At 57.6% G+C, this 24944-nt stretch overlaps 3 protein-coding genes across 3 annotated transcripts; all 3 read right to left on the bottom strand.

The window, feature by feature from the left end:
* Nucleotides 1–2219: 2219 nt before the first annotated feature.
* BESB_009210 (endonuclease/exonuclease/phosphatase family protein) lies at nucleotides 2220–4613 on the bottom strand (the record flags this gene model as incomplete). The annotated part of the gene is made up of 2 exons (XM_029359675.1): nucleotides 2220–3420; nucleotides 3724–4613. 2 exons carry the CDS (start codon nucleotides 4611–4613, stop codon nucleotides 2220–2222), a joined length of 2091 nt encoding a protein of 696 aa, XP_029222588.1.
* A 2874-nt stretch (nucleotides 4614–7487) lies between these two features.
* On the bottom strand, nucleotides 7488–16392 carry BESB_009200 (uncharacterized protein; the record flags this gene model as incomplete). The annotated part of the gene is made up of 7 exons (XM_029359674.1): nucleotides 7488–7997; nucleotides 8716–9150; nucleotides 10348–11038; nucleotides 11383–11645; nucleotides 11840–13312; nucleotides 13740–14311; nucleotides 15033–16392. The coding sequence occupies 7 exons, from the start codon at nucleotides 16390–16392 to the stop codon at nucleotides 7488–7490; spliced, it is 5304 nt and encodes a 1767-aa protein (XP_029222587.1).
* Nucleotides 16393–19642: 3250 nt separating this feature from the next.
* Nucleotides 19643–24600, bottom strand: BESB_009190 (protein phosphatase 2C domain-containing protein; the record flags this gene model as incomplete). Its single annotated transcript, XM_029359673.1, has 8 exons — nucleotides 19643–19812; nucleotides 20208–20331; nucleotides 20666–20741; nucleotides 21301–21497; nucleotides 21695–22210; nucleotides 22482–22583; nucleotides 23291–23509; nucleotides 24268–24600. 8 exons carry the CDS (start codon nucleotides 24598–24600, stop codon nucleotides 19643–19645), a joined length of 1737 nt encoding a protein of 578 aa, XP_029222586.1.
* Between the last annotated feature and the right edge of the window lie 344 nt (nucleotides 24601–24944).

The following is a 24944-nucleotide window of genomic DNA, read 5'->3' as shown; positions in this document are numbered from 1 at the left end:
AGTGGACAAGTGGGTCGTCGCGACAGAAAACCCCTGTTTGGCGTCCGCATGGCAAAGCTTTCCCCTGTCAGCCTCCCCCACTGCCGTTCATTCATCCTGGACACCGGAGCTGCGTCGTGGTACAGCATGCGCCATGCCCCACAACCGCTTAGAGGGAGGATCGGGCTATAGCGTGAGGCGCAGTCCTAGCCCTCCTTGAGAGGACAACCGCGACGTACGGGACAGTTTGTTGCATGCAGCGGAAGAAGCGAGGCGAACATCAGCTGACAGACAGGGGTATCATCCGACGGGTTTCCGGTAACGGTAACCTCCTCTTGTCATCGCACTCTCCGTATGGTTGCCCCTAGTCTCCGCTAACTGGGGAGGCGTGTGGCTTTTTCCGTGACATTTGGAAGCGTGGAAGAAATTTAGGCTTTTTAAAACATTGCGAAGTTGGGCGTGCATGTGAGGGCTGGAGTGTCACGGTTGTGTCCCGTGCTAATGACCTTACCGCTTCCCTTTTGCAACCGTTCCAAGCCAGCCGACCGACAACGTGTTCCCATGGCGTGAACCAGCATTTTTGCCGAGCCTATGTTGCAGCAAAGACCCAGTGCTCCGGCCATATGGAGCTGTACCTGTCGGTGATTCACCGTGTGCTCGCAACATTTGGGCTGTCGCAGGAAAGCCAACGCGGGGGGACGGCCTCCGATCGCCTGCCCGTGCCCATAGCACTAGACCAGCTGGTCATGCAGTTTCATGCACGAAATATGATAGTTGCCTTGGCGCAGCCATCACCTAGTTTTACAAATCAGTGCAGCACGACTCCATTCGGCTACAACGGTGTTCATCGATGCCAACAGTGGCAGGGCGGCGGGCATGTCGGCCACTGGTGAGCGGTGAATTATCTTCTTGCGGTCTGCGGTGCCACGCATTATGACTGTGGCACTACTCGGGAGTATGCTATCCCCTACGCACTCCTGTGGAAGAGTTATTGCGTCTACAATTTTACTGCCTAGTGTGTACGCATTCCAGACCTAACCGGTGTTGGAGCTACAGTGAATGCTGGGGGGGAGGGGGGCGGGGGAGACGGGAGTGTCGCGCGACAGACTGCGTATCGCAGTCGGAGGGATTCCCAGCGTCTCTGCCCGCCGCTCCAAATTCAGTCTCTATACACAAACAGGATTTTGGCAGGCACACAGTGTCGACACCATGACCGGCCAGCGCTCAAACACATGCGCACCGGCTGCAAAAATGGCGCCATGGGCACGCAGCCGCTCGTAACGCGACACTGCGCAGTTAGCCGCACAAGAGACCACATGCACTACCATCTGTTGCCAGGTGACACAACTCGCTCCTGCGCGATGTCAGGGAAATCGGGGTTATGCTGAGCTCGAGCGAGACAAGCAAGGGTAGCTTCTGTCGCAGAAGACATGCTCTTTCACGAACGCTGCTGCGGCGCATCCTGCGTGGGGGGGCTCACGACCGCGACGGCGAGAAGCCTTTGGATAGTGTCATTATCCAAGCCTCTTGCTCAGAGGCAAGTGCGACGTCTACCCTTGTTGCTAAGCTTGAATATATTTCGCGTCACGCAGCTGCGATGCAGTGTGATAGTGGGATCCCCCAGGGTAGGCGGCAGAGGCAACGGTCTAAATACCATTACCAGCGCTGTCTGGGAAAGGACAGATATTTTGGGATGGAGTTCACACTGTCAAAAAGGGGACTAACGCAGGAACAGAATCGAGTGCTTTTCTTCTACACACCTCCAGTCTAGCACATGACGGCAGACACGTGATCACTGCTTCTTGCTCACATGCTAGATTCTGTTTTTTTCTTCACTAGAGCTCAACGCGCTCGCCAGCCCTCTTTTAAGCGGCGATGCTTCGTGTTTTCTTCCACGCGCTATGCATGCCGGCGCTTCGAGAGGGAAAGTCGTACCCACCGCTACGCATAACACGCAGATGCAAACCCTCAAGCGCCGCAGACCCGAACTCGGGCGCCGTCCTCTCCCTCGTCTCTCTTCTAGTCCCTGTGCGTCGGCCTGCAGAATAGAGTCATGCCCGCCAGCCTGAAACAGTCCAGAAACCCCACACGCACGCGGAAACCGGTCTATTCCGTTTATTGGCTTTGGTTCGCGAGTCCTACACCCGCACAGCACCTCTTTTGAGAGACGAACGCCTGCCTTGAGCAGAAACCCGAATAAGGGAGATGGCGGACACTCTGGTCCCTGCCAGCTCTCTGTGCTACTTTTGACTCGCCGGCGCTTCGCGCTTGAACCGTGCGAGGAGGCCGAAGTGGTCACTGGGGAACCGCCCGCAGGTCGGCAGGCGATTTACACCGACGAGGTGAAGCGAGACGGGTGCCCAAGTGGCGCAGTTTCGCGTCGTCGCGTCCTTTTCGGCGCTTGCGGCTCTTCCGTCCTCCCTGTCGCCGGCCGCAGGGGCGCAGGACGACGACGAGACCAAAGCCTCAGAGGCCGGCGCACGAGGGCTCCACCAGTAGAGCCTGTCGAAACGAAGCCGCGTCTTCCACTTCATCTGTTTGTTGTCGTTTCGAAACATGTCCCAGGTGTACCTACACTCCTTGGGTCTCCCCAGAACTTCCCAGACGTCGCGCACGCTGGCCGGCACCCGCGAGGAAGCAGCGGGTTCTGTCTTCCGCCTCCCTCCGCTTGTCTGCTCGCCCTGCACGCGCCCCTTGCGACACCCCCCCTCCTGCGAGTCGCCCGCGCCCTCCACGAGCTCTGAGTCTCTCAGGTTCGTGTCGCCGCCAAACACCGCCGCGTACGCAGGCCCCAGCGCCGCCGCCTCGTCGCCTGCTTTTTCCTCCTTCCTTTCTTTCTCTCCTTCTCGGCTCTCTTCTCCGCCGCACGCCCCTCGCTCGTCCCCCGCCTGTGCAGGGGCAGGCCGGCGGCCCGCCTCGGCGGGTTTCGGCGCCTCCGGCGCGTCGCCAGCGTCCGCTACGCCGGCGAAGCTGCGCGTGATGACCTGCATGCAGCGGGTAAACTGCCGCAGGCGCTCTTCGCGGAATTCCTTCATCGACTCGAGGTGCGAGGTAAGAAAAAGGAGTCTGTCGTCTGGCCAGCTCATCGGAGCCGCGACGACGCCCAGCATGTGACGCCCCATCTGGCTCTGCGGAAACCACTCCGTCCGCGCGCCGTCGCAGTCTGCAAGCGGTAGCATCTGCTCCCGACACAGCATCAACACGCAAAAGTAGGGACAGCCCTCCGGCGCCGCGCACGCCGCAGGCGCAGACGCGGCGGCCCGAAGTGGAGACGCGGGCGTGTAAAGGTGGTAAAGCGGCGACAGGTGACGCGTCAGCAGCGCGAGCGAGTCTCCAATGACTTCTTGCAGCATAACGACGGCGGGGCGAAGCGCCTTCACCGTCGCCGCCACCGCGGCCGTCCGTGGCCGCAGCGCGACTTCATCTAGGCCATCGAGGTTCCTGGGAATCACGCACGAGACGTGCACGCAGAGTCGCGGCTGAAACGGAACGAAACACAAGCGGCAGGACGCAGAGACCGAAAAAAAATGGCTGTCGGCGCCCGCAAGCGGCGAGGCCGACCGCACACGCGAGATACATAAACTAGTTACATAGATATAGATCAAAAGAGAGCGAAAAAAAACCCGGACGCGTGCAGGAACAGAGAAAGCACCGCGGAAGGCAAACAGACTACGAAGAGATGAGAGGATGGACGCGGCGCGAGGCGTCATCAGTGCCTTGATACCCCCCTCGTCTGCAACTCACCACGTCAAGACATCGAACTGGCTGCTCCAAATAAGGGGATGGTCTCCGCGTTCTTCTGTCGGGCTGGGGGACGCCTGCATTGCATGTCCTTCGCCGAGAACGAGCACGTCGTCTGCTTCACCCAGGGGCGCTGCTGCGCGCGTCTCAGGCCTTTCCTTGTTTGTCGCGGGCGCAGCGTCTCCCCGCGTGCGATTCTCTCGACTCAAATCGCTGCTCTCCCTCGCCGCGGCAGGTCTCTGCACGGGAGGACGCCTCAGCTCCTCCTTCTCTCTCCTCTCAGCAGCCTTCGCGCGCTTGTCTCCCCTCTCCGCCGACGATAGGCCAGTCGCTTCGTCGCGCCGCGTCTTCCGCTCTCTCTCCTCGCTGAGTCGCCTGCCGTCGCCCGTGAATGGCTGCCAGCTGGTGGGCCAGCTCTCGCTGCGTCCGCTGAGTCCACTTTCGCGCGCCGCCCGTGCGAGGCTCGCGGCCAGGAGGGAGAACCGCAGGCGCTCGTCTGAGCTCACTCCGCCGTCCCCCCGCGTCTCGCCTGCTGCGCCCTGAAGCAGCACAGCCTCCTCAAGCTTCCGGTCTCGCGCGAATGGTCGCCACAGCGCCTCCGCCGCGGCAGCCTCAGACCGCGTCCCTCCGCCAGGGCCTTCCGCACCCGCGGCCGTCGGGGGCCTGGCAGGGGGAGAACTCCGCGCCGACGTTGCCTGACTCTGCTCTTTGTGCTCCCTGTATTGCAGCGCCCGCATGCGCCGGATCTCCGCGAGATCGTCTGCGAAGCTCCGAGTGTCATGCGCGTCTCGACGCGGCGCTCCACCCACCCCGTGCAGACTCGAGGCTGGCTGGCTGCGATGCGCCGCAGAAGCCGTGCGCGCGCCGTCGGCCTCGCGGCGAGCATCCGCCATCGTCGCCGAGGCTGGCAGGAGTCGGCGCACGCGGAGAGGAGATTCAAGCGAGAGGGAAATTGGAGGAAACCGGAACGGCACGCGAGTGGTATGAGAGCAAGGGCGCGGCGGAAGCAAAAGACGGCCTCCGGAGGGCGCGGCTGCCACTCGGAGAGAAGGAAGACGCACAGAAGGCGGAGGAGGAAAGCACGCCGAGGCTGCATACAGCCGAGGAGAGAACGAAAATGAAGGAAGCCAGGAGCTGAAGGACGCGAGAGAAGACCGCCGAACGAACGCCAAACGCGCGGCGGCACACGGGTGTGAGGGGGAAGGCAAAACAGAAGAAAAACCAGAGAGCTCGCGTCTACCAAGGGCAGATCCTGCCGCGAAAGAAGGGAACAGGGGCGTGTGCCGCTGAGCACGAAAGGGCCAGAGACACAAGGCGCCGCACAGTGCCGCGGTGGCGAGCGAGAAGGCTTCGAAGTTTTCTCTTTTCTCCGACAGAAGACCAGCAGGAGGAGAAAACGAGAGGAAAGCGACTCTCAACGAAGCTCGCAAAGGGGAGAGAGAAGAAAGGTACGCTCCGCGAACCCCAAACCTTCAACTCTCGAGCGGGGAGGCGTGTGGTGAAGGCCGACAGAGGCAGGCAACCCGGAAGAAAGAGAGGATGCACGCGACGCAAATGGGAACAAGAACGCGAACAAAACGAGATGACACCATCAGAAGGCGATTCGGTCGTTTTAGGGAAATCAAAAAACAGAAAAGCAGACGCAGAGGCTTCTCGACGACTGTCAGTTTCCGCGGGCGGCTTGAAGCACTGCGGCAGCAGCAGGGATCGGGCGAGCGCAGAGAAAGAAGAAGACGCCAGCGAAGCGTTTACGAGCCGCAAAGGCGAGTGCGAGAAAAATAGAGGAAGGGAACGAAAACTTGAAGGGACGAAGAACGACCTCCGCGGCGGAGGGGAGATTCTTGTCTTTTTTCGAGGTGCTTCGGGCTTTACATTCACCAGAAGGAGTGAATTCGACAGCAAACAGAAGGGCGTTTCTGCGTTCTTTAAAGGGGCAATTGAGCGGCTTTTTGTTCCACACGCAGCGCCGAGAGGACGCAGAGACTCTGTGTCGGTGTTGCAAGAGAATTCTGCTGAAGGAATTTCCATCTGCTTGGTTCAACTCCCCTCTTCCGAGAATTCCACTCCGTCACAGGGACGGATTTGTCTTCCGCCGGCGCACACGCGGCAGGCACCGCGGCGCCGCAGACACGCCAAAAGGAAATTGCGGAAGACGGCGCATACCACCGGCAGAGCGCCCGCAAAAGACGCAAGGAGGCCAAACACGGGGAAAGACAGACAAACGAATGAAGAAGAGGCAGAGAAAAAAACGCCGGAAACCGTGACTAGTCGAGCGGCAATTGTATCGTTGCCCCCTTGGCGCGCTGCACCCCTGGCGCATGGGCGCGCGAGGCCGCTGAGGCGCGCGGCCTCTCCGAACCTCACGCAAAAAAAAGTAAATCGGAAGTCCAAACTTTGAAAAATTCAATTCATTCGTGCTCTCGACCCTCGGGGTAGCCAGTATCTACTGTCCCTATGAACGTTACTCTAGATGTAAGCAGGTACAACTGTTGCTCATACGCGCATGCATCATACTGGGTGCATGTAGATATGTATGTATGTACGTATGTAGGTATGACGCTATGTATGTATATATATGTATGACGTTTGTGTGTCGCCAGGTGGGGCTTGACTTGGTGATAAAGATACTCCAGAGGAAGCTGTTTCCACCGTGGAGTGCAGAAGAACGCGTTGCGCATGTTGTTCCTTTTGCGGAACCTGGTGTGCATGTGAATTTACACGCTCATCAGCGATTCACAGCGTTCCCGCTCTACGTGAACTGAAGAAGTGAACTCCCCACCGCAGTATGAGGAATCCACAGCTACACTCCCGTATAAGATGGTGTGCATGTTGCGAGTGCATGCATAAATCTAAAGGTAGACCGAACGCCTGCGTCACCAATTTCGCATTAAACTTCTCGACAGCCTCTCAGCGGCCTCCTCTCTGCTCACAGTGTGCGTGCATCGGCGTCTTGGCGCCAAACAAACGAGAAAAGCGACCCATCCGTCGGCGTTTCGCACTCTCTGCAACGTGCTGAGCTCAGAGATCCCTCTGTCTATCCTCTGAAGAAGCGAAGCGTCTTTTCACTCGCTTTTCTGAACAGCATGGGGTGTATAGATCCAGCTATCGAGTGGAGAAGGCTAAACTGTGTAGACCCCGAGCGAACCAGAATTCCCACGCGTAGCCGGGTCTCCACAGAACAGAAAAACAGCCTGTCATGCAGATCCTCAGAACTCCCCTTCTGATGCAATGGCGTCTATGGAGAGTGAACCCCTACATGCACATTCGCCTGTACCTGTATACATACTTATATATACACATAAGTACATATCTATACATACATATATGTGCATGTATGGATAAGAAACTGGAATAGTATATATCTGCGCATCCCGCTCTGTATAAATGTCTGCGCACAAGCTGGTGCGCGGAATGGAAGACTAGAAGAAAAATTCCTACACGCGGACGTAAACTGAGGGAGCGAAAGGAAGGTGTTAGCTTCGAGGGCAGCGCTGCATACGCGCCTCAGCTGCAGGTGCTTTGCTGTCGATCGAGGCGGCGCAGTCTCGCCGAAGTCTCCTCCGCGAGAAATCGACTGGCTTCATAGCAGAGAGGAGAGCTGCACAGAAGAGCAGCAGGCGCGGACATCAGGGGAGAAGGACAACCGCTGGAAGCCCATACTCAGAGGTCGCGACAAACCAAAAATCGCGCGACAACCATTCTTCTGTAAGTACAGGAATGGACGCTGGCGCATGTGCAGAGAAAAGTATCTAAAATAAAGAGTCAATCTATAAGGTGTCGGAGGTGCGCGCACAGCCTTGTTTCTGCGCGGGAGTGCCCAACAGACACACATATTCCTCAAAGTCAGCGGCATCTATCGATTTCTCAAACACTCTCCGCTTGTAAAAAAACACGGCACATGCAGAATCACAGCTGCATGCAGTCCGAGCAGCTACGGCGCTGCAGACCCACCAAAAGCTATCGCCAGACTCCAACTCCGTCAGACTTCCGTGGGCACTTCTGCAGCCTCGACAAGAACGCCACCAGCGCACGCCCTCGCTCGAGTCAGGTGTATGTACACCTGCCCGCGCGCGGCCCTGGCTGCCTCGTTCGAGTTGGTTCCCGCGCGCGGATACAGATCGCCGATTCGCAGCCTCTCCGCTCGACGACGACGGCGCGCGCGAGGCATCAGACTCGGAAAAAAACAAACAAGAAGACGCGCGACTCGCCGGAGAAGGAGCAGGGAAAGCCGCGCAGGCGCGGGCCGCGGAGAAGGCCTGAGGTGAGACGTCTAGACCCTGAAAAAGCGAAAAAAACTGAGGCGAGGTCTTTCGCGTCTCTGCGTCGCGAAGGAGAGGCTCCCATGTGATATCGAAGCGCTGCGCTCGCCATTCGCTCTCATTTCTGCGCTCAAAGTTCCTTAACAAGCGAAATAGATGCAGCGGATACACACGAACCGAGGCATGCAAATGCGCCCTGCCGTCCATACACCTGTGCCTCAACATCCGTTTTCTAAACAAAAATGGCAAGTCAGGCCGCTAGGAAGCTTCCCGCTGCTCGCTGTTCAGATATGATTCACTCAGCCGTTCGACAGGCGCATTGCTACAGCCACGCTACGTATATACGAATCCTGACATGACTTCACCCTCTCCTGTCTATGAATGTATATAATATAATAAAAATAATATCACACAATAAACACAATAAAATATGCAAAATAACAAAATATAGAATATAATAATATATAAACTATAAGATATAATCTAACATATAATATAATACAATATAATGTACTAGAATATAATAAACTATTCTGTATGCTCGCCGAACAGCGCAGAGGAACAACTGGCACGGGAGGAAGGCAGCGAGCAGACGAAGAGAAAGAAACGAGTATCACGTTTGCGGAATCGCGGAGGGGTCGAGGCCCAAGCGAATGCGAAGCCAGGTGCTCAATCGCACTGAAGGTGATACGAGCCCACAATGCCGCCATAAAATGTCGTTCGGTGGCGTTCATACCTGCAGCAGCAATTTGAGTTCACCAGAGGTGCGCTCTGCTTCGTGCGTCTGCGTTTTCGAGATAAAAATCAGTTTCCCGCCCCCTCCAGCAAGGGCAGCTGCCACAGGAGTCGGGTGGTGGTGGTCTCTTTTCTCTCTCGAGTCGCGCCGCTCTTCGAAGTTTTGCCGCGGCTTGTGATCTCCCGGCGCCGCGTCCCGCCTCTCGTTCTTCTCACTGTCGTCGCCTTGCCAAGCGCCAGGCTGTCGTGCCTTTCGCAAGGCCTCGGTTCGCCTTCTCGCGATGTTCGCAAAGCCTGCGTCTGGGCCGTCGTCTCCGGCAAGTGCCGCGCACCTCTGTAGACTTTCGTCGCTGCATGAGGCCTGCGATGCCTCCTTGGCGTCTCTCTGCTGCCTGCGGGCCCTCCGCAGGGCGAGGGAGCACACTGGGGGGGGCATCTGCGAGAGAGTCGCACCGCAGCGGAGGTCAAACACCCGCGAAAAAGGCAGAGAACTCTGCGTGCTGCAAAGAGACAGAAAGAAGCGACGCTCGGCGAAGCCGCGCGCCGTAAAACGCAGAGAAATCACTTGCATCCGGGGAGGCCTCAACCTCTAGTGGTGTAGCTCAAACCGCGCATCCACGCAGACATACATATTTAAAAGTATATATACACATATATAAGTATATATATACGTGTATTTGTACACAGCTATATATATTCATAAGTATAAAAATATATATAAGTGTTTATATAAGAATATATATTTACAGCTATATAATGACGCTTTCTGGCTTCTACGGCCGCTCACTGTGAGGAAAACAGATGGACCTCATATATTCAGGTCGCAGTTGAAGGTGATGCAGAAGACTCTCAAACCAATGTTATTTCGAGAAGCAGACATTTCCTCTCGGCTACGCGGCTGAACCTGCGCCTGGTGCTGCGCGCAGGACGCTGCCGTCGCGCTGTAGAAGCGACTGGTGAACCCAGATTCGTTCAAACCAACTGCTGCAACTACCAGGAAGTCTCTGTTCCTGTATGAATAGGCGCAGTTGAGAAGCAAGGCACATTTCTCGTTAGACTGAATCTTTCTTCTCGTTTTTTTTTAAAAATCTCTGCTTTCGCTGCAAGACGCACTGCGAAGCAACGAGGATGCTGGCGTCGAGGAATATCTCCACGCGATCGACTGAGCAGCCCTGCATGCGCTAAAAAATCGAGAGAGAAAGAAAAAACTGTGAGACAACCGCAACCGAAGTCAAGCGAGCGCAGAGAGAGGAACGTGAAACAGCGCCTGTCAAAGAAGACGGGAAAGAAAACGATGGAGAGATGCCGCAGCTGTAGGGAGAAGTTGAGCCTCTATGTGGAGGAAAAAGCAAATCCAAAAAACGTAGGTAGAACATTAAACCAAGTAAGTAGGAAAGACAGTTAGCGTCCGGCATTAGCAAACGAGGATAGAAGGGTAGTTCAAGTGCAGTAGCTTCTCGCGCGCCCGCGCCTCATCCGCCGCAGCGGCGACATCCCTGCAGCTTCTGAAGAGAGAAGGCCCCACAAATCTCTCTATTTCTCGCCTCTAAGGCCGTTCTCACGCGGCCCTGAACAGAGAAAATGCCTTTTTTCTCCTTCGCTCTCTCCCCGTTTCGTCTGCCGGTCTGCTCACCGCTCCACCGAGGCTCCAGAGGACGTCCAGCGCCCATTTTTCGCTGGCGCTCGAGGCCTCCCGCGCGGAGTCTTCTTCCCTGCGTCCCATGTCTCCACAGCGCCCTAGCGAGGTGTGCGAGGCCTGCAGAGGCCCGCGGCGGAGAGTCGAGCGCGGGGAAGACCGATGCAAGAGGGCGAGAAGCAAACCTCCCGTTGAACACCCTGCAGCGACGAGGTACGAGCGCCGCGAGCCCGGTCTTCCGCGCGAGAGAGAGCAAGTCAAAGACGCGCCAGAAGGAGACTCAGGAGAACGCGAAAGTGCGAGTGAAACAGGCCAATCGGGGGCTCGCCGACGCTGCGCGCGCGACGCGGGCGGACTCGAGTCGCTTTCAAGAGACGCCCGGGAAGCGATCGACCCCCGCGGCGAGCAGTCCCACGAGGAGTCTAGCGAAGAGCTGCAAGAGGACAGCAGGGAGGACGAGATACAGGAGGCGAAAGACAAGATGTCGCTCTCCGCAGGCTCGGAAGAAGAACCCTCGGAAAGCGAGGGGATAGGCTGCGAGGGAGCGTCGTCGGGGTTGCTCGCGTTGTCTTGCGGGCTGCATCCTTCTTCACCTCGTGAGCAAGGAACTCCTTGCGTGGAGGTTCCACCTGCCGGGGCAAGCGCCGCCACAGGGAAGCAGGCGATGGCGGAGAAGCCGCCGAAATCGCTGAACAGACAAAAACATCTAAACTGGAAACCGAACTCTGTCGCAGGCAGACACGCGACCAACGTTCCCTCCTGGCTCCTCCGCAAAGCTTTTCTTGCCCCTCTCCTTCCTCCCGTTCCTCCCTCTTGCCTCTCGCGGTGGGCACTTGGATTTGCCTCTTTCCTCTCGTGAGCCTCGCCTCGCTCGCCTCAACGTGTCTCCTACTCCCCTACTCCCCCCCCCCCCCTCCTCTCCCCGCCGCCTCTCCTCCCTGCCTCCTCCGCTTTACCGCGTTGATTCCTGTTTTTGGTTTCCTTTTCCGCCGGTTGCTTTGCTTTCCTTCCTTTCTTTCTCTCTCTGCTCACCTCGCGAGCGCAGGCAAGGCGGCGCAGCTCGTGCTCCAGTCTGCCGCTGCGGCTTTGAATGCCCTGCGAGCACTTCCTTTGGCGCGAGGAGAGCGAACCGAACGCGCAGATGAGACCGGCGACTGACGTGGAGGCGCGTCGCAGGGCGAGGCGAAGCCCGACAAAGGGCGCGGCGGCCGCGTGCGTCTCTCTGAGAGGCCGCGCGTCAACTCGGTAACGCAGAGCTCGAGGCTCTCGCTGGGTGTCCAGAGGAGAAAAGTGTCCTGAGATGGAGAAAGGCAAATATGGAAAAAATGGTGAAAATCGAGAAAACACACAGTCCCGCGTGGAGGCATACGGGCGAGAGGACGTGCTCAGGCGTCTCCAGAAGCGAACGCTGCCGCAGACACGTGGCGGCGTTCTCCGCACGAAGGACGCCACTGAACAGACATGCAGACGACGCGCGAAAAGCACTCACAACCAGCGCGCCTGCCGCGCAGCCCCAGCGGCCTGCGATGCGCTGGCGCTTGCGTCCCACGAGGAGAACGAGACGGCCTTCTCCTGCCTCTTCTTCTCCTTCTTCTCTCGCGTCTTCTTCCTCCTCTTCTGGTCCGCTCCGCGCTGCAGATTCCTCGCGCCGCGCCCTCGCGCGGCCACCTCCAATCCTCGAATGCGCGGCGCTGCCTGTCGGGTGCGCGCAGGTCGCTGGGCAGCCGCGCCCTCGCTGAAGAGACACGAAACCTTCTTTCTGAGGGCAGCGGCATCGTCGGCGTCCGTCCTCTCCGCCGCGCTCTCTGTACGCCCCAAGGACAGGCCAGAAGACGACGCTGTAGAGCCGCCTGCGCCGGATTTCCATTTCGCGCGCGTCTCGGAGTCTCTCACGACTCTTGGATTTCCTCCTTCTCCTCCGCGCTTCCTCAGCTTCGAAACTCTCGTTCTCTTCTTCGAGAGGCGTTCCCCAGCAGTGCTCCTGCATGGCGACGATGAATCGCGCATTCGCCCACAGCAGCCACGCGCTTGGCAGACTTCCTGCGAGTCTCAGCGTCGGTTCGCTCTCCCCCATGCCTTCGCCTTTTGCCGAGTCCCTTTTGCGTCCTTCTTCTCTTCCCCTCTGGTGCCTCCTGGCCTTCATGCCCGCGCCCGCAAAAACGCCAACCCGGGCGATCTGCCTTCCGCCTCGGGGAGACGCAGAAGACGCTCTCGCTCTCGCCTCTCTCTTCTGCGCCTCGCGCCGTCCTTCGCCTCCCCCATCGCCGCTTCGCCCGCGTCTCCTCTCTCCTTCTGTGTCGCCGCGCTGGAGGCGTCTGGCGCCGGCGAACGCCGTCTTCGCGCTATCTGCGTGTCGGTCAGGCCTCTGCAGACCCCAGCTGTCCGCGGAGGCCTCCGCGGAGTCGCCCTGTCTCTCTGTGCATCTTCTTTCTTCCGCTGGATCGCTGGAGGCTGCGGCCTCGCGCATTTCGCGGCGCCGCAGACGAGCAGTGGAGGGCGCGGAAGACAGCCGCGGAAGAGAGAAAGAGGAGCGCGCGGAGCTCGCGGAGCTCCTGACCTTCTCGACGACGCGCAGCAACACGCACTCCCCGTCGGTGGCGTCAAACGCGCGAAGAGCCCACCAGCAGAGAGCGCCGCGGCTCTTTCCGCACGCCTCGGGGCATGTCAAGAGGAAGAAGAGAGACTCCAGGCGAGCTGCAGAAGCAGCCGCCAGCGCAGCGGAGCGCGACAGAGAGGGGAGAGGAGGCGGAGGTGAGGGAGGCGAGGGAGGTGCGGACGCAGGCGGCTGCCGCGGAGACGGAGAGAAGGATGTTCGCGAAAACGAAGGGGGGACCGAGCAGGGGCGGACGGAATCGGCTGAGAAGACCGAAGGCGCGAAGACATCGACGGCCGCGACGCTGACCAGGCACCGTGCAGGCAGTTCCGCGACGGCGGCCAGCGAGGGCAGCCGGTAAAGAAGAGCCTGAAAAAACCAAACACGGGTGAGAGAGAGAAGACAAAAGGAGAGAGCGGGGAAGCCATGTCTGGTGTCCCTAGGAAGTTGAGCTGTGTTGGTCGCGCGGGCGCGGCGACGCAGAGGAATCTTTATGGATAAATACGTATAGAAAGACCTATCACTAGATAGACATAGATAGATAGATAGTCACCGATGGAGATACGCAGATAGACAGGTAGATATCTAGAAGCCAGCAACTCTCCTGGACGGCCGTCCGAAGCTGCGCGAGGCGCCCAAAGAGCAAACGAATTTGAAACCAAGAGTCCCTCCTGCCTCGTGTGAAGACCAGCTGCAACGCCCCCCTCAGGCCTCGCGCAAAACCAAAGGATGCCTTCTGTGGGGAAAAAGGAAAAACCGGAAAGCAAATATCAAGAAAAGCACCTCGCAGCCTCACCTTGTTTTCCTCAGGGAGCAGAAGCCGCGTCTCTCCGCGGCACAAGAGAGGCGAAAGGCTGCTTCTTTCCAGCGCGGCGTCATGACAGGGCGCCTGCGTGACCCCATTTTCTAAGGAAATCCTCAGCTCCGCGGCGGCTGCCTCGCTCTCAGCCCTGCCGTCGTCGCTTGCGCGCGGAGCGCTTAAAGAAAGGGCGACGAGCTCGGGAGAAGCTCCACTCTCCCTCCACGCCTCCGCTTTCGTTGCGGAGGCGGGGCGGCGACAGCGCGAGAGCGAGAGAACGCACTCAGGCCTGCAGGCCGCGGAGGAAGCGCCGAGGGAAGGAAAAGCAGGAGAAGACGAGCAAGAAGGTCTCGGCTGAGCAGGTCGCGGCGAGGAGAGCGGCGAAGAGGGCAGGCAGGCGTGAGGCAAGCGAGGGAATGAGGCATCAGAAGACACGCGAGTTGAAGAGCAAAGAGAGGCAGACAAAGCGAAAGGCGCCGAGGACAAACAATGGGGGAGTCTCCACAGAGTCGCGAGCGGAGTCAGGAAGTGCGACGGCGAACCAGAGAAGACCACGACCAGCCAAGAGCCTGCAAACAAGCAGAGGCAGCAGCACCGAGTTTCGTCTTCACTCCGGGGCTGCAGACGCCCCACGGCGCTAGAGGCGAGGGTGTTCCCTCTCTGCAGGCGCCTCCCCTAAACCCTAAACCCTAAACGCGCAAGATGCTGCAAAGCGAGTTCAAGTGATGGAGTGACGATGCAAAGCGAATGCGAAAGCTAAGTTGAAGATGCGAGACAAAGCCCAGCAAGACTGGCGCAGCCGCCGGCCGAAGCTGCGAACTGAACTTCGAAAAAACCGTTTCCAGGTTTCTGAGGGAGCGTCGGCCGCATCTGCGCCGCGAAGGGCGTCGGCTAGAGCAGAAAGTCTCTCTCCATTCTGCGCGCGAAAACGAGGAGGTAAGTACCCCGTCGCTCGCGTGCGAGGGAACTAGACACTTTCGGTCAAGAAGATCAAGCAGATCACACTGTATACCTAACTTGCGACCCATCCACTAACTACATTTCGAGTCACAAAATGTTCCAGGAAGGAAGCGAAGTTGCATCCCCTCCGAAGGAGCGTTACAGTCTTCTCCCTCTGCAGGTGAGACAGGCGCCGCGGATACGTTTTCGCGCGCGGATGCGGAGGACACACACACGCGAATCAAACGTAGACCGACGTGAGCGATCGCCGCGTGCGAGGGTAGTTGGTGAATCCAGAAGAAAAAGGCAGCAGAGAATCTGCGCAGCATAAGGGAACCTTCTCTCGCCTACCCGAGACAGAAGGGAGGAGATGGACATTTAGGAGCCAAGGCTGGACTTCCCGACACGTTTCTTCTGCTGCCGGCGTCTCTTCGCCTGCGTGTCGGGCGTGCAACCCCCCGAGAAAGCTCTCTCCTTCCGCGCGCGTTGCTGTCTCCTTGTCGCCGAGTGCAGCGTTGCAAAAGAGAGAGAGGCTCGCGTAGGGCGTGCAGGAGCCTGCAGACATCGGCAGCTGCGCGAAGGCGGCCGCATTCGGCTGAGGCAGAGACCTCCATGCGTATTCGAGACTGCGAAAATAGCAGCCGAGGGCGTACGGAGTACACGCCCCCCCCCTTGATCCCTCGAGGCTCGTTGTTTCTTTAAAGGCGAAGAAAGCTCGCGAAGGGAACATGTTTCGGGGTTCGTATGCGTCTTCCGCTCTCTCTTGGCCCCTGCAATCTCCAGAGGTGCGGTCTGCGTCGCTTCTTTTTCGGGAGGCGAACGCCGGCGAGTCAGCGCCTCGCTCTGAGATAAAGAAGACAAAGTGTCCCATGGAGAGCGAACTCCGTTCCTCTTCGCCGCGCCGCAGCACTCGCTCGGCCTCTCGCTGTTCCCGATCGCGAGAGAAGCATTTCTGAGGACTCCAGTAGGTTCTGCCTGTCTCTCTTCGTAGGCAAAGCCGCGACGCGTCTGCGCAGGGAGGCAAAGGCGCGAGCCTGAAGGCGCTCGCGCAGGAGAAGGCGCTGCAAAAGGAAAGGGCAAAGGCGGCCGAGAGGTCGGCGCTGTCTCGCATCGCAGAGGGAGGCGACGAGTCCGCCGCAGGGGAGTCGCGGGTCTCCAAACGAGAAGAAGAGCGCGGACTGGAGCAGCCGAAAGCGCGCTGCAAAACGGCGTCCGAGTGAGCGAAAGGCGAAGAGAACTCGTTGAGGGACGAGTCGCCAGGGGGGCCCTGCGCCGGTGCCTCTGCGGGAGAAAAAGGCGGCAGAAACAAACGGGGGAGAGGAATCGTGAGTGACCACAGCGCCGGAGATTCGCCTGCGAGGAGAAGACGGAGCGAATGCGAGGCTAGACTCAGCGGCGCGAGCGGGCACAGGCTGCTGAAGCGACAAAACGGCGACGAAGAGACGGCAGAAGCGGAGGCCGCATGACAGCCAGCAGGCGGTGCGCTCCCATCCGAAGCAGAAGAGGTGGAATTAGAGGAAGAAAAAAAGGGGGACGAGAAGGAGAAGGTGGAGGGCGGGGAAGAGAGAGGAGAAGGTTGCTCACACGCTTGGGGAGGTTCGTGGAGGAATCGGTAGAGGAGAATTAGGACTTCTTCCCCCGCAATCGACAGGAAGGCGACAAGGTCACCTGCGCCCGCCTCAGCCGTCCTTCCGTCCTCCGCCCTCGCCATCTTTCGAACGAGCAGGACGAGGGGCATGAGGACCGCCCTTTGGCCGCCGAAAATTCCCTGTTCGGTTCTCCCGCCCACCCAGTAACAGCACATCCAAGTGTATGTACACCTAAGGCTTCCCTCCGGCTGGCGCTTGTCTTGAACTCCGGATCGCCATGAATACCTTGCCCCAGAAAAAAGGAGGAAAGGGCGGTTTCTGCTCTGAATGGAGCTGAGGCAGTGGCAAATTCTTGGGTCGTCTCATTCGGAGATGCGGAAACATCTCAAAGCAGAAAATAGAAGAAAGCGAAAAGCGCGAACCGCGAATCACCGAGATACACACCTCACCATGGGAGCTACAACGTGGAATACGAGCCGATGCCACAGAGCATAATTCATCTTGCATGCGCTCCCTAAAAAGGTTTCTCGTTTCTCTTGCGTGCTTCGGTCTCCACTTTTACTTTTCACTCCGATAAAATTCGCATTCATGGCTGTAGAGATCGCGCACAGACAACCGAAACTCGGGTCCTAGGCTGGACTACTGTAATCACCGCAGAGTGTGCTGTCAGGGAAGATATCGAGAGGCGTTCGGAATCAGCTGACTGGTATTGTTAACCGGGTCTTGCAATCCAACAAATATCGTGCCTTTATTTACTTTTTCCTCCTAATCACACGCCAATATCCCGACTGGCACCGATGATGTTCATAGCGTCGATCAAATGTGTTGGCTCTCTGCTCGGAGTAAATTGCTGTCTCTTCACTTTCTTCTCTGCGTGCGTTTCCCCGTTCCACCTATATCTGATGGTGAAGGAGTATACGCTGTCAGTACAGGTCTTGAAATATGAGCAGAGCTGCGTTTCCTAAACTCACGCGTGGAGCATGGAAGCGCGGTCCCTGAGCGCCTCGCACCGCAGACGAAGATTGGGCGAATTAGCCTCGACGGATGAGTGCATATAAACTTGCGTGCATGAATTTAGGGCTTTTCAGTAAGGTATTCAACGCTCAGACAGGAAACGGCGAGTATGAGATGTGGTTGTTACCAGAAGGGCACTACACAGTGTCAGCTAGCATGAAGCCCTTCGTTCAATGTCTCATCCGCGCGCAAGGTTGAGTCACACGCAAGGAACTCCGTAGAACCTGAACATAAGTAGATGGCTTTCTTTATGTGCGTTTTCACGCCGCAGGGCACGCTTAAACAGTATCTACCAAAAACCGACTTAGAATCGCGTCGAGGATAGCCACTGAGGTGTGCCCGTTCCCCGTGAGGCCAAAAGTGCCGTCGTCGGCATGTTGAAGTGTGAATATTCGGTCCCGGTAAAATCAAAAATCAAAATTAACTCAGTACACCAGCGAATGCGTCAAAGATCCGGCCTCAATGGGACGCCCCACGAATGAAACTCGTCTCACATGCGCCAACCCATTCGCGAGTCCTCGGCCCCTTGGAAAGCAAATGCATCAAGACTGAAGTGTAGTCTGTGTTATATAACCAAAAAGCTTAAATAAGAGAATGTGACTCTAAGTCTGATATAAATTTGGATTGTTACAATATATATCATATAGTAAAACTATCCTTCGAGCGCATCCTTAGATTAGTTTTCTTCATTTCTTCTACAAATTTAAATCCGCTTTTCATAACTGCGCTGGCGAGCAGGCAAGCGGACGGCGGACTCAGCTAGTGGAGCGCCACTTCCGATGGAACCTCGAACAGCGCATGCCCTGCTCACTAACGTCTAACGCTCAACTCTGCATGCGGGCTGTTGGTCTCCAGGCGAGCGCGCGAGTGGGGCATTCGCGTGAAGGAACCGAAATCGTCACAGTGAAAGCTTTGAGCGCGGAAGCTTTGAGGGTACGCTGGCGGAAAGGCAGACTTGCGAGGGCGCTGCGTCTTCAGCGCTGGGGGCAGGTGCATGCGGTGGAAAGGACGTTTTGCGACAAGTCTATGTGCATTTGCATGCTGGATCTTCAAGACGGCAGTGCTAGTGAATAAAAACGGAGTCTTGGAAGAATCCTGGTCCAAAAGTGAAAGATGAGTTGCCTCCATTCAGGTTCCAACACACACCACGCGAAAAACCGGGTCGAGGTGTACGTACACCTCAGCGAAGCAAGCTACTTTGAAATACAGAGGTTCAGGAAAAGAGAGAACGAAGGACCGGACAGTTGTTCCTTCACGGCGCGTTTGGGTGCATATCCATGGATATGATATGCTAGTCTGAAAAAATGAACGGGGGAAGAGGAAGAAGAGGCCTTCTGCAAAACGAAATAAGATGTGACGAAGAGGGCGCGTGGATCGCGCACAAGAAAAACAGTCCCTCTCCTCTTCTTGCTCCGCCACCCTCTCGTGTCAGTTTACGAAAAAGATGAAAAAACAGCTTGAACGTCTTCTCTGAAATGCGCAGGGAGAATCTAGGATCTCACCTTAGGGAAGAGAGCCAGCGAAAAACGCGAATGCAGAGATAAATGAGCCGTGTGCAGGGCGTCGCGGAGAAAACAAGGGAAAAACAGAGAAGCGAGATTTGAATAAATCCATCGGGCACAGCGCAGGCGTTGTTGAAAAAGCGGAGACGGAGAACTCTCTCGCAGGTCTACGCAGGTCGCGAAAGAAACTCGGAGAAGAAAAACTCTTCAGAGTTCCCAGCGCGAGAGAGACGACGACCGCCAGTTTGAGACAGATGTAGACTCGCGCGCGAAGAAGACAGACGCCCGCACGTTCGCAAGGAGAAAGGCGGAAAGAAACGGAGCCGCCGCACGACGACAGCATCTCTTATCCCTCTCTCCCTTCTCATTGCCTTCCTCTCTTGCTCGCCCAGGTTCCTTTCGAAAGAAGCTCCTTCCCGATCGCTGTCGACTCAGCAGCCCCCGACGGGCGACACAAGCGCGGTTCCGGCACTGATACACTCCCCGACTCAAGGCAAATCGCGGTACACATGCCCTGAAAAAGTCGTGTAAATCCTTTCCGCGCCTTCTCACCCAGACCCTGGTCGCGTTTTTTCTTTCCTTTCCATTCGTTTAGCCGTCTCTCTCCAAATGCATCCCGCTGCACAGCTCCCCGTCCTGCACGCCGCACGTGCGCCGTCGCCGCATCATTTTTTTCGCTCTCCGTCCTCTTCCTGAGTCGGGATTCGTTCTACTCCGCCCTCCGCTCTTTCGCGGCTCCTCGGCCTCCGCCTCCAAGCGAGGCACACGAACTTCCTTCCGCCAGCTCGCTCGGCTTCTTTGCTTCTCGCGCCTCGCGCTTTTTTCCTCAGCCACCCCCCCCCCCCCCTTCCCCTGCTTAATCGTCGTTGTCGTCGGACTCGAACTGTTTCTCGTCGCGGCCCAGGTACTTGTCTTCGATGCCGCCATACAAGACGATGTGTTCTTCCTCAGCCGCGGTCTTCTTGCCGCGCTTCAGAACCGAAGAGAGTTCCACGACCAGACACGTCATGTTGTCGCAGCCGTGACCTGAAGAGCAAGACGATGCTCAAAAACAAATAAAAGACGTGCCTCACCACTGCCCCGCCCTCGCCAGGTTTTCGAGATCCAGCAGACGAGATCTTCAGGTGTGCATACACTCACGCATGTCCAGGGGTGAGGTTGAGCTGGAGCGGCACAGCAGGGAGGAGAAGAACGAGAGTTGAAAGAGAAAAACTGCCTCGGGCGTCGCACCGTTTTGCTGGAATGCATGTGACTCTTCGCCACATGCATGTAGCGGCACAACTGAATCTACGTATGCACATATATCTGTATATGTATCTGTATATATTTTTGTATTTACGTATAGTAATTGAGAGACAGGCTGGAGCGGACGGGAGACCGGCAAGTGGATGCACGGCTCATCGCGCATGCATTTTTCTTACCTTCGGACTGGAGAGGATCCTCAGCAAGGCACTCGTCGCACAGATCTTCGCAGATTTTCTTCAGAGTCGCAGAGCTCGTGTCGCCCGCCGCGCGCAGCTTCTCGCGAACGAAGTCGACCGCCTCCTGCGGAAAGCGACACAGAAAAAGAGGTGAACACAACGAAATGGGAGGGCGTGATGAGGGCAAAACAGACCGAAAGTTGCTCATCGCCACAGCCAGAGGCGCCACATACAGACACGCGAGGTGCTTTCAGAACCAAAAAACGAGCTGGCGCGCGACAAAACCTCGCGGCGAGGCGCGGAGAAGCAAAAAGATGAAGGCGGAAAGGGAATGACCTGCAAGAGCTAGCAAAGCCAGCACGAAGTGAAACTGTTCGCTGGCAGACCGAGCGGGTTGTTTGTTGCATTTTTTTCTTGAGAAGCTGCATCGAGGGCCTGAAGTGCAGACGCAGTCTCACCTGGTTAGTCTTGCCATCCCAGATACCGTCGCAGGCGAGGATCACGAACTCATCTTCGGGGCTGATTCTCGTGATGCTAAAAACACGCAGAGATGAAACAATCGAGAACGCAAAGTCTTGAGACGCGCGCCCGCAAAAGTGCGCGACACACACAAGCTCCAACGCCTGCCTGCTGCCGCTTCTTGCCCGCTGAGAGGCCGGACTTGGACGAGTCGTGAACCCTAACCCCTGCGGCGTGCTTGTTTGCCGGCAAGACGCACCGTTCTCACAAACGCAGCACTGCGAAAATCTACACATTTAAACCAGAAGGAAGCCGCACGCGAGTCTCTCTGTGGGCATCTCAAAGCCTTCGCAGCCGACGCATGCATACAAGCGCGTGTTGAGACAGGTTCGGGGCGGCATCCTGCTGCGTGCGTCATCGCCACTTTTGCAGGTTGCACGTAACAAGAGAAGAACCAGTTTTAGTGGAGATGAGTGATGTGCGGTATAGTCATCCTGCGCCTCACCAAGTAGCCTTCTCTATCCTCACAGGCTGGTGACGGAGGGTCAGCGCAGGCGTGTATGGACTGACATCGCGCAAAGAGCTGCACGGCGAGGGAGACACGACTGAGGCGTTCAATCCGCGGGAGACTCACCGAACGTCGGGGTACGCAGTGATTCTTTGGTCTTTGGCCGGGAGCTCCTTATTCTGTTTGTAGAAGAGGTCGCCCACGGCTCGGGAGAGATTCAGATTTCCGTCGACGCGGCCGTTGGTCACGTACCCGCCGGCAGCGAAGATTCGCTTCTTCTCATCGGGGTTGGTCGGCTTGTGGTCGTGCGACAGCGGGAAGGCCTGAACGCGACGCACGCAGGACCCAGACCCCCCAACGAAAATGTCTCGCAAGTCATCACACGCGTGCATGCAACTGTGTATTCGCATCGTCCCGCCGCGCGCTGCGTGTCGCGCGACATCCCCGAGACGCGAAAAACGAACAAAAAGGGCGACGCGGATCTCTCTGCACGGGGAGAGATGACGTCTCTTCTGCTGACCTTTCCTCCTCGGCAAATGACACCGCGCGAGTCACCCGCGTTCGCAGTGATGATGACGGGATCTTCTCCGCCGACGACGAGGACGACGACCGCAGTGGCGCCGGAGCCCTCCGGCGTGCTGGGGTGGGCGAAAAGGGGCCTTTCGCCTGCTTTGTCGTCGTCGTCTTTGTCTTCCTCGTCTTCCTTCGCCTCCTCCTTCTCTTTCTTCTCCGCGTCGCCCTCCTGGGCCGCGCCCGCGAAGTCGTCCTCGTCTTTGAATTCGTCGGTGCTGTTAAAGCGCGTCAGGTGGCTCACCGACTGTGCGTCGCTCGGCGCGTCGGCGTTCTCCGCCGCCGCGCTCTTCGCCTCCGCCTCGCCTCCATTCACTGAGGCCGCTGGCGACGACGCGGACGTCTCTCTCGCGTCTTCCTTCTCCTCAACCTTCTTCTCCGCGCCCTCCTCAGCCTCCTCGCCGGTGCCCGGAGATCCCGCCGCGCCTTCGCCCTCCTCGTCGTCCTCGCTGTTCCGGGGGACGAACTGCGCCACACACACCCGCGCACAAGCACAGACCTTCGCCGTGGACACAGTCCTCGCTCCACGCGCGATCAAATAATAAGCCAGCGGCGCGAATTGGCGCGCGACTTCGCGCCGTCGGCAGCGGAGCGCAATCCGCGGAGCACGCTACCACAACAGCCCGCCCCCCGAGGCTTCAGCCTGACGCCGGGAGAGACGAAGAGATAACGAGAGACGAGAGATGTATCATTTATCGGACGAGCACGTGTTTTTTCAAGCCGGAAGCAACGCCTACCTGTAGGTACTTCTGACCGTCCATCTCAACCAAGCGCACATCGCCGCCGTCGTTCAGGTACCGCTGAATGTAGGTCTCGTTGTCGCGCTGCTCCAACTGGCCCTGAAAGTATGGTTGAAAAACAGGAAAAAGATAGGCGTTGGATTCGAGACGCATGTGCTTCTCGCCTGCAGAGCTGCAGCGAAGTGCACCTCGCAGACGAGGCGCCTCTCTCCTCTCACGCGCGCAGCGGGTTCAGTGCCGCGCAACAGAGAAGACTGGAGCGCGAAAACGCGAAAGAAGGAGAGAGACGCATCCCTCACAAGGGACCGATCAAAGGCAGGACGCCAGTCTTCCACAGTGCCCTATCGGTCGAATCCGCAGCTGCGCAAAGCGACGCTCGCGCTGCCGCGGACACTTACACAAGACGGGAAAAAAGGCGTTATCGATCAGCAGCGCATGCAACGCAGTCAGCGAAACGGGCGCCAGAAGAACCTGACTGACGGCGATCGAGACAGGCAGAGTCGAGAAGCTGAGCCCTCCCTTTCACTAGCCGCCTCCACAGGGAAAACGAACGGTCGGCTCACACAGCCCGCCTTGAGCGACGCACCGCGATCGCGAGCCGCAAGGCGCAAGGACGCGCGAGAGAGTGCGAAGGCAGAGAAAGGGAACCAGCGGAATCGGCACCTACTCCCCTTCGATTCCAGAGAAGAGAAACACGAGAAACAGAGCGGGACGTAGGCGCGAGCAGACATATATATATATATATGCACACACTCAGTTTTACGTGCAGGATTGAGCTCAGAGAAGGCGCGGGAGAGAGGACGCACCGCTTCAAAGTATTTCTTGAGTTCTTTGCGATTTTCCTCCTTCTGCATCTGCTCATCGACGTCGAGGAAACTCTGCTGAAGGGCCTCGCAGAGAATGGCATTTCGCAGGCTGAAGACGCTCGCGTCCGGGAGGTCTCGAGAGAGCGACTCCGCGAGGCCTGCGGGAGAGGACCCCTGGCGCGCCTCGTTCTGAATCTTCTCGAGACGATCCAAAAACACCTGAAGCACACGCCAGGCACAAAGCACACAGACACTGTATCTCTCAGTGACCCTCCGAAAGTCTGCGACATTCCAACGCCCATGTACCCAGGGAACGAGAAAAAATGCTGCCAACAAGCGGCAATCCTTTCACCGTGTGAAGATGCACACGCACACACATCAATATACACATAAATATATATGCGCGTTGAGGTTGAACTACAGCAGAGGAGCATCGCAGTGGAGCGACGTGGAGAGGGAAATGAGACGAAACACATGACCAGGATACGCGGGAACGCGAAGAAAACGGAGGAAACTAGACACTGCAGACAAGGGTTTCCTCTCCCCCTTCCCCCCCCCCCCCCCCCGCCCCTCTCCCTGCTGTGGATTCAGAGAGGTGAAGGCAAAGAGAGAATGGACAAGAGAAGAGCCTCTGCGCGTCTTCGTCTCAGAGACCGGCGTTTTCTGCTCTCGAGTTTCGTGATTCTCTATAGAAGGCAAGCCGCCGGAGTTGAAAGTCTCCCTCCCTCCTCGTGCTGATCTTGTCTCCCTTTTCCTGTCCCCCCCCTTGCCCTCTGCAGAGAGGGAAAGAACGGTGCGGCCTCAGAAGGGTTCTCTTTGAGGGCATCTGCAGTCGTAAAAAGAGTAACGGACGGGCTTCTTCTGCCCCTGGGACGGGGGGGGGGGAGGAATGGGGGGGAGGGGAGCACGTGATTCCGTCATTTCCCCCCCGTTTCTGCCCGAAAGCGTTCGTGGTTGTGTACATACACTGCACATACCTTCACGTAGTGCTCAGAGACCCAGCAGCTGACAGCGTTGCTGGCGTGGCCGTCGAAAACGGCGTAGAGGGACATGTCCTCTGCGAAGTCTGGGAGCGATTTTTCCGCGTCCTTTGCTCCGTCAGCGGACGCTTGGCACGCGAGTTCCTCCACTGTCTTCGCGGCCGTAGGCGGCGAGTGTTTTCTCAGCGACGGTTTTGCGATGTGCGCGTCTTCCATTGTCTGGCGCCAGCCCTGCATGGATGCAGCGCCGAAGGAGGTGATTGTTCGTCCCTCCTCTCCGCCATCTTCCGAGATTTTTTGAGTCTTCGGTTTTGCCAAGTAGACTCCCATTGTGTTAAACAGTGCAAGCGAAACGACCTGAAAATATCAAAGAAGCACGCGCTTCTTGAATCTGCACCACGTGAACAGTCAAACACGATCCGAACCCAGCGCCCGAAAAAGGCGGTCCCGGCGAAATCACGTAGGAGGACGCGGAAACACGAAATGAAAAAGGCTGCGAGCGAGCGCTTTCCCTCTCTGCAGATGGCTGCAACGCGTTGAAGCCTGTTGACTCGAATCGAATACAGATGCAAGGATACTGGGGATCGGTTGAAAGAGGCTTCCACAGTGCGGGCACCCGCGCTATCAAGCAACGGTCCGGTAAGGGGAACTCGAGACTCCACACACAAAGAACG

Source organism: Besnoitia besnoiti, chromosome I (genome assembly GCF_002563875.1).
Source record: "Besnoitia besnoiti strain Bb-Ger1 chromosome I, whole genome shotgun sequence".
NCBI lineage: Eukaryota > Apicomplexa > Conoidasida > Eucoccidiorida > Sarcocystidae > Besnoitia > Besnoitia besnoiti.
Note: the sequence above shows the minus strand (reverse complement) of the source record. Positions and strands in the feature narration are given on the sequence as shown.